Source organism: Malurus melanocephalus, unplaced genomic scaffold, assembly GCF_030028575.1.
Source record: "Malurus melanocephalus ecotype Western Australia unplaced genomic scaffold, MMel_1.1 scaffold_219, whole genome shotgun sequence".
NCBI lineage: Eukaryota > Metazoa > Chordata > Aves > Passeriformes > Maluridae > Malurus > Malurus melanocephalus.
In genome coordinates, this window is record NW_026623451.1 from 1,030,056 (window position 1) to 1,038,993 (window position 8,938).

General features: G+C 52.6%; 1 protein-coding gene across 1 annotated transcript in view; it reads right to left on the minus strand.

Moving 5' to 3' along the window:
• TBX5 (T-box transcription factor 5) overlaps positions 1–7,650 on the minus strand; it is a 40,157-nt gene extending 32,507 nt beyond the window's left edge. Inside the window, exons 1-4 of the mRNA XM_057374224.1 lie at positions 7,383–7,650; positions 4,761–4,936; positions 3,059–3,153; positions 371–490 (exon numbers count right to left, since the gene is read on the minus strand). Of these exons, the coding sequence (XP_057230207.1) occupies positions 371–490; positions 3,059–3,153; positions 4,761–4,936; positions 7,383–7,422 (431 nt within the window). The 5' untranslated portion in view covers positions 7,423–7,650. The remainder of the gene's footprint in view (positions 1–370; positions 491–3,058; positions 3,154–4,760; positions 4,937–7,382) is intronic.
• Positions 7,651–8,938: the final 1,288 nt, after the last annotated feature.

Sequence of the window (8,938 nt, forward strand, 5' to 3'; positions counted from 1 at the left end):
CTTGCCCGTTTAACCCCATCCTTCCCCGTCCCTAATTAACGGCACTCGAGCCGGGAKCAGCAATCCTGAAAGATCTTCCTGCCCGGAGATATTCCCTTGGCTAATATCATTAAACCATCGGCTCCACAACAGCAAATAATCTCATCGTCAAACAGGATTAGTCATCGGTCGCTAATTGCCACAGAATTTTTCCCTTTATTTTTTTGGATGCACTTCTCTCCTAGGGCTCAGGTGAGGCTCCCAAATTTTTTGCATGGATAAAGAAGAACGAGCCGCTGATTGAAGGATATTTGGGATATTTCCCACCCGGCCAGCCCAGAGGTTTTCCTCCCTCCCCTCTCTGTTCCCCCATCCCCCCACGCGTGCCTACCATTTATTATCTGCGAATTTGTATCTGTGGTCATCCGCTGGTACAATATCCATCAACAGGATGTACTTGGTTTTTGGATTGAGTCCAGTGACCTTCACTTTGTAACTGGGGAACATTCGCCTGTTCAAAATAAATAAATAAATAAATRAAAGTTTCAAAGCAGAGAAAAGCAACTTTGCCAAAGTGGTTTCGTGTATGCGTTTTTAGGGGTTTTTGAGTTTTTTTGGGTGGGGGTCATTTAACAAATGAACAATGCCACGTTCCCAGGTGGATCTTCCCAAAAGGATCGGGTGCACCCTCCCCTCGGGATCTGGGACGGTGAGCCCGGTGATTTATCAAAGCAAAATGAGAATTTCGAGGCTGGCGGGTTTATTTACCCACCTCCTTCTGTGTCTATTCGTGTTTTTACTAATTTGTTTCAATTCGTATTTTTACTAATTTAACTAATTATTTGTTTCACCAAAGTTTTTGAATCTCTGTTCTTTGAATAAATCTGAGCGTGAGAACTTTTGGAAGCAAGTCACTTCAGTCTGTCCATAAACTTCTGGAACGGGAGAAGGAAATTTGCCAAAAAAAGTTTTAAAATAGAAGTTAAAATCTAGATATTTCTATAAAATTATATGTATGTATATATCTTTCTATAAATGTATTTCTGGAAGTATTTTTTTCTATAAATATTTATAGAAATACATTCTAATATATTGCACATATAGAAATATAAACTTAAAATAGGTTTCTATGAACACCTTGATATCTATCCAGGTTCTAGGGACAGATATGGAGGAAAAATCCTCTGCACACTCAGGTGTAAGAGAAAAATGGGTGAACAGCCGTGCGATCACCCCGAGACAGCAGCGCACACACCTGACAAATCCTTGGAAACCCTCGGATACACACAAGGCAGGGGCTTTTCGAAATATTTTCCATTACTGCAACGCGACGACTTAAACCGCTGCTGTTATTTTAGTTCGAGCTTTCCAAATATTTAAAAATAAAGCAGATGAAAATGTAGCCCTGGACTTGAAACACGCATAAACAAAAAAAAAAAAAATTCAAATAAAAGCCCCACACCTCTAAAAATACCGCTCTCTTCTGCGAGGCTCGGGATCTTATCGCGGCCGTGGGGCACCTSGGCTGGGCTTTAATTCGGTTGTAAAAAGCTGAAGGGGGGCGAAAAGCGCCCAACGAAGGGAACGGGCATTGAACTTTAAATTTTTGAGGGAAAATAAACCAAATTCCACCTGGAGATTGATCTGTAACTCCATCGAAAGCACCTGAGCGGCAGGAGCGGGGATTTCTCCAGCGATAAACACGGGCAATGAGATAAACAAGGAAACCCAGCCCGCATCTCCCCTCGAGCCCCAGCCCTGTAAATGTCTATTTTATTGCTCTCCAGATGAGATCTCCGTCCACAGCGATATTTGTTTGAAATTTCTGCAAGGTGGTTTCTGTCTCCTTTCGAGAGTTGGATTTTTTTTATTCCCCTTGTGAACTGGGTTGGTTTTTTGGTTTTTTTTTGGGAGGTCCCATCACCGACTTCATCCCCCCCACACTCCATCCCTTGGCCACAAACTCCTTTCAAACTCATTTTCCCAGCAACGAGGTTCAAGGGAAAGGCGAGATCTACTCAGTAAAACTTTATCCAACCAGCTCAAATTTATTTTTACCCCTCCCTCTTCAGGCAAAATTTGGGAGACCACAACAAATACCAGATGAGAGAGCAAAATGAAAGTTTGACTCTGCATTCTTGTGTCCCTACAGTTTAAAACTACCACGCGTGGACGCGTTTTCCCCCCTTTTCTCCGAGGGTTTTAATTTAAAATCACAACGAAAAAACCTCCCTCGGGCTGCCCCAAATTTGTTGATAGGACTGGAGAGACTCTTTYACTGCGTCTCGCTGGCCACTCTTCGATTTAACAACCCTCCACCGTATTAATATCCAGGATAATGTTAAATCCCCTCAAATACAGCCGCGTCCAYATATAAATATCTGCGGATCAGGTTTACTGAGCCGCTCATGGAACCGATTAGAACCCCAATAAAGYTGGATTTGCAAGGCTGTATATTTTCCCGCACACCCACGCGGATAAACACCCGCGCAGAAATACACCCACGTGATATTTATTTGCTATCTCTGCATCGAAACAACTTTGTTATCTCTCTATAAACAGTAGCTCGAGACCGCGTAGACATTTAAATGGGGTGAAGGGGCTGTGCTGGGAATATTCTCCCCAGAGTGAGAAAAAAATTAATTAAAAACTCTCTAAAACAATGTAGAACTTTGGGGGAGAAAAAGCAAAGTTGCTGTGATAATAATAATAATAATAATAATAATAATAATAATAATAATAATAATAAAAAATAGTTGCCCACCGGGCTGCTCTAAACAAAGTTTGCTTTTTGGCCAAGTGGTTGCAACTCGCGTTCGCCTGGAAAGTTTCCAAAGGCCTGAAGTTGGAATTAATGATCCAACTGTTCTGGTTGAGAAAGAAGCCAGAAGAAACAGCTTCTCCCGCGTCTCTCCAGGCAGGGAGGGCTCTCTGTGGCCAGGCTTTGTCACATACACGGACACGAGMGATGTGAGCGTCCCCGTGGCACGGAGGTGGGCACTGCCCCCCGTCCGGGCGTGTGCGTGTGTCCCCCGATCCCGCAAACGCGACGGGGACCGCGGACCCCCCCTGCTCTTACCTCCCGGCCTTTGTTATGATCATCTCCGTGCCCACTTCGTGGAACTTCAGCCACAGCTCGCGTTCGTGCAAAAACACCTTGATGCCCTCCATGCCCTGCGGAGCGGGGAGGCACAGAGCGTCAGCCCCGGGCCGAGAGGGGACAGCCCCGAGACGAGCGGGGACAGACCCTGGCAGAGCGGGGGCAGCCCCGAGAGGAGCGGGCACATGCCCGGGAGGAGCGGGGACAGCCCGGAGAGGAGCGGGCACAGCCCCGAGAGAAGCGGGAACAGCTCCGAGAGGAGCGGGGACAGCCCGGAGAGGAGCGGGCACAGCCCCGAGAGGAAAGGGGACAGACCCGGGCAGGGCAGCCTCGCCTCGCACGGCCCCTCCAGGAAGCTCGTGGGGAAAGGGCCGGGGTCTGCGGGGCATTCCCGGGAAAATCCTGCCGCAAAGCCGGCCAGAGAGGGTTCCAGGCCGGAGTGCGGTGATGCTGCTCAGGGCGGGCCTGGAGCGGGATCCCGCGGGCCGCGGGGCTCGTGGGGCGGGAGGCGATGGGAGGGAGCCCCGGAGCCGGCTCCAACTGCATCCTCCCGGAGAAATCCACCGGCGCTCCGGCCCAGCTGCCCCCAGAGCCAGCCGGAGGAGATGGACACCCTCCCACGAGTGATTTACACCCCTCAGGCTAGCGCGGCKTGGGGTGTCCCCTTGCGCCCCTCGTCCCCTTCTTTTCTCCTTCCCACCCAAGCGCTGCCAGCCCCACGGCAGGAGCAGATGCCACCGTGGGGACAACGCGTCCCTCCACGCGGGCTGGGAGGCACAGGGGGCACCCCCAGCCAAGGCAGGAGCTTCTTCCCCTCACTAAAAACGCAGCCGAAGCGCCCCATCCAAGGCTTCGGGGGTCGCTTTCTACCCTGGCCCTGCCGAGCCTCCTGCCCGCAGGGGTTTTAATCGGGGGGTACCTGCCGGGGGACAAGTGGGGCTCTGCGGGGGGACCCCACAACCGCTGAAGGCGAGGGGATCACGGCGGAAAGCCCCCTCTGTGCCCGAGCCGCCGGGAGCTCCCAGCACGGCGAGGAGAAGCCGAGGGATGGCCCTGCCCGCTGCCGCCCCGTCCCGCTCTGCTCCAGCACCGAGATCCCGCCTGGAACCCACGCGTGTCCCGGCACACGCAGCACCAGAGCCATGAAGGCTGAGCGAGGGGATGAGGGACACCCCAAGGTCCCCGTGTGGCCGTGGGGGTGCCCACGAGTGACCACTGGGTGCCCTGGGTGCCCGCTGTGGGTGTGGGCTGTGCCCGCCTGGATGGACACGGGGTGCCCATAGATGTGTATGTACATAAAATATATACATTGAAATCTTACACAAATACAGCAGAAAGCTCCACTCGGGGCATGTTCTCTCGTGCATTTGTACGCTCTGGGGTGGACACCCGTGGGTGTCCCTGCAGAGTGGGTTCCCTCGCTGCTATTTCGGGTGTTATTTCCTGCCTGCCCCTCCACACCCCCCAAAATTCACGCGGYCGCATCCCCGCGGGTCCGGCGCTCGAGCACGACCTCAAATAACACTGCAGGAGGATGAGGCCACGGCCAGGTGAGCCTTTGCACTCGCGTGGGCCTAAAACAACCCAGCCACRCAGCTGAGATGGGGGAAAAACGCGGAGAAAAGGGGAAAAGAACACCAAAAYCCAACAGCGGTGGAAGGACAGTGGGGCGGGTGCTTACCTGCTGGGTGAAGGCTGCTTGGGGTGAGGTGGGCGACTTGCTGGTGGCCCCCAGCTGCGTGTCCTGCTTGGCTTCAGCCTGGAGCTCCTTGGCCTCGGGATCGGCCGGCGTGCTGGGCAGCCCGAAGCCTTCCTCGCTATCCGCCATGTTACGAGCTTCCTTCGCCGAATCCCCCACTGCAGGCACACATCGGGAGAGAGCACAGATAAGAGACGCACGAGTCAATGCTGCCGTTTCATAAAATATAGATATTTCCACATCCTCGCKGTTCCCAGCCGGCGCAGAGCCCGGCAGGGCTGCCCCGACCCATCCCGCCACTCACTTCCAGCTGCCCAGGGAGGGAGCGAGGCCCTTTAACTTTGGGAGAGGGAGAAATAAAGAGTTTTATTTATTATCGCAGCCCGCAAGGGATGATAGGATTTGGGGGGGGCTCGGGGGGGTGGAGAGGGAGGGGAAGGGGGAGGCGGTATTATTGAACGCATCTTCTGCAAAAGGTAAACAGCGGCGTTTAGGGCTGCCCGGCGGCACCCGAGGGGCTGGGGAGCAACCAACTCATCGCACAAATGGCTCTGGAGGGCGGGGGGTTCGAGGTGGGGGCTCCAGAGGCTCCCCCGAGGCTCGGCCACCTCCRATTCCTCCGGGCTCGCTGCGGCCCAGGGGGTTGAAAATCCCCGCTTTCCTCCCAGGGAAGAGGAGCTTCCACCCCGCTCCAGTTCCGAGCAGGAAAACACCACTGACACACGAGGCCGCTTCCAGCACCCGATTCCCAAGGAAAATTCAACTTCTTGCCCTTCTTCTAAATTTTTTTTAAAAAAATTAAAAATCTTTTTTTTCCCTTATCCAGGGCGGTTACAAGCAAAGCAAAGGATGGAGGAGAAAATGAAAATATAAAAGTGCAAATAAATCAATCGGCGAAACGCTGCTCAAGGTAACAAGGACTCGGACTGTGAACGGGGAGTGGAATTGGGGCTGGAGAGAGCTAAGCCATAACATTTAGGATAAAACTGCACCGGCGGAGAAAACGAGCTTAAAAAAATACACGGTTTATATGTGATGTGAGTAACCGCAGCGAGTTTTAAAAGCTGTATTTTGACTTCGCTTTAAAGGCTCTATCAGGAATGGTAAAAGTTTCATTGCAGCACAAAAAAACCCCAAAAAAGATAAAATAAATTGAATTATCTGTTCGGTTTTTATTGTGTTTAAGGAGTTCGGAGTTTTAGGAGTTTTTAAAATAAATATGTCTTGCGTGTTTCAAAGAAGGGGATTCAGTTTTGAAAGGCCAACCATATGGAGGCAATATTGGGTTTAAATGCACGAGACTGTTTTTAAATGAGTCCTTCGCCCTGCAACGACATTCGAAAGCTGCTAAAAATCAAGCGGAGTGAGGGAAAAAAAGGCAATTCTCCTTTAAATGCGAAGGAAAATCATGAGTGGAAAGGCGGGGGGGAGAAAATTATCTTCCCCGCTAGTGATGGGTAATACATACATGTAGGGATTTATAATTTAAAAGGACAAAACGCAAAGGGACTCCAGGTCCGCACCTCTGGAGCTGCAGCCCGGCCACAGCCGCGGCCCGTGCCCGGTCCCTCCCTCCTTCCCTCCCTTCCCCAAGGCTCTTTTCCCACCGCGCACCAGCAGCGACCCAAGGGCGAAGCGAAAGCGCTGCGCGGGCGGAAAATGCGCGGGGCGCTGCGGAGGCCGCTGCCCCGGCCCGGGCCCAGCCCGTGGGGGCAGAGCCGCAGCTCCAGGGACCATTTAAGGCTTTTCTCTTCCCCTCCTCCTCCTCCTTTTTTTTTTTTTTTTTTTTTTTTTTTCTTTTTTTTTTTTTTTTTTTTTTTTTCCCTGAAACTTTTGTGGCGTCTTGTTTGTTTGGGTTTTTTTTTTTCTCCTTGGGAAGTGCCGCTTATGCATTTTTTAATCGATTTCCCTCCAGCTTGGAGCTGCGATTCCCCCGGAGCTGGTGAAGTTAGGGGGTAGGGCGAGGGAAAATAATAAGAAAAAACCCTAAAGCATGTTTATTAAAACAAAGAGGAACCCAACCATGGCAGCGCAGCCCAGCCCAGCGAAGCCTCCCGGATGGTCTCCGCGCCCAGACATAATTAAGCAGATACAAAAATAATAGTAATTACAAAAAGAGAGGGCGTGACGACAAAAAATAACCCCACAACAGAGAGCAATTGGCGATCCGTGGCTTCTAATTTTTTTTTTTCCCCTTAAAAGCGCTTCTGAGAAGAAATGGAGCTTGACAGAACCAGGCCGCGGTGGCTGGATGAAAAATGCATCTCGCTTTGCTAAAGTAGCGCCAAGTGGCTTTGCGGGAGGAAAGAACGCAAGGGGGGGAAATTAAACAGAAAAAAWAAATAAAATAAAATCACCACCCTCTGCTTTTGTTCCGGCTTCGCCCGGGCGCCCCCCCAGCCCCACAGAGCGCGGAGGCAGCGCTGGGGAGAGCGGCCCCCGGTGCTCGCCCCGCTCCCCGCGGCTCCCGAGGCCTCGCAGCCCCGCGGCACAGGCGATCGCGGCTCCCGATGGCCCCGGTCGGGCTGTGCCCGGCTCACGAACGCGCACACACAGAGGACAGACCCCGACAGAGGACAGACATGGCAATGGAAGAGCTGTTACCTTGCTCGTTGAATTCCATGCAATCAATGCATCTCCACATATATAATGTATGGGTCTATTTTCCCCCGTTTGCAATGGAAATTACAATGGGATCAGGCGTCTCGTGTGCATATTTCCTTTTTATTTATTTATTTGCGGAGCAGCATGTGAAAACCCAGCCTGGAAGAAAAAAATCTATCCAATGCAAGCCTGCTTCTCTCTCTCTCTCTCTCTCCTGCTCTCTSCAAACACTTCCAGGTTGTCAGACGCGCTAGAAAGGATCCTGAGACCAAGATAAAGCCCCCGCCCCCACCCTTTTCTCAGCCTGGTCTGATGCAGTTCACCCCAGCCCACTCTTGCTGCTGCCCACCTAAAAATAATTTTAAAAATTTAAAATAGTAATTTGAAAAAAAAATTAAAAAAGAAGGAGAGGGCGAAAGAGCGGAAAAAAGAAAACAGCACCCTCTTGGGAAAAATAAAGACGAAGGAAAAAAAAGTTTCTGCCGGCTGGTGAGCCCCGCTCCTCCGGGCAGGTTCGCGGCGCTGCCGCCGTGGCTGCGCGGAGCGCGGAGGAGCCGAGCGGAGCGCGGAGGTGACGTGGGCTCGTCCAGCTCCGTTCGCCAAGTGCCGGGACCCACTGCCCAACCAGCTGGGATCCTGCTCCGGAGAGACTCCCTCTCCCACAGCCCTCCCTCCCGCCCCCTCCCCCCCAAACCTCCTTTTCCAGCCTATTTTTCTGGCCGGCAAACAAGAACAAGGCACAAAGACAATCATCAAACTCCGCAGCAACCCTCCCCCTCTCCTTTACCTCCTTCCCCGCTCCCTCCCTCCTTCCCTCCCTCCCTCCTCCATCCATCTCTCCCAACCAAAGAGAAAATTCAGCGTCTGGGAATATCCTTCCCCCCCAACTAAAATAGATCGATGTCTCCGCGAACCTCGCGCCACCCCCAGTTCCCCCCTCCCGCCCTCAAAGGCAGCCCAGAGGTGTGGATTTAAACCCAGCTCGAAATTTGCTGCTGCTCAYAGCGGCCTTTGATTGGGGGGTGGGGGTGCTCCCCCAAAATACATTTCCCTGATGGTGTAAACCCCCCAAAAAGGCGGCGGAGCGGGACAGAAACCCAGCGAAAGTGGCCCCGGGCTGCGTGCGCGGGGCTGTGGCTCTTGTCCCCGCTGTGGCCGCATCCCGGCTCCTTCCCCTGCCCTCTGCCATCCTCTCCCTCACCCCTCGCTGCCACGGCCCAGGGCCGCAGCCCCCCGGAGCTCAAATAATCAACCCGTCAGCGAGGAGCGGGGCTGGGGGGTTTATCTGCATCTTCCTTCGCTCCTTTTTTTTTTTTTTTAATGTATTATTGGGAGGGTAAAGTTGAATAGGTCAGCGCAGGGTAAACAGCCTCCCTGTCGCATTCTGCAGGCTGAAGAGAACCAGATTGGCGAGGCGGATTTTTGATAAGACTCGGAATAAATGGCATGGTTCAGATCTGCTCTGCCCACCCTCCTCCTCCTCCTCCTGCTGCTGCCCCCACCCTCTGCTCACCGCTCTGTCCCGTCCCCCCACCCACCCAAAAAAAAAAAAAAAA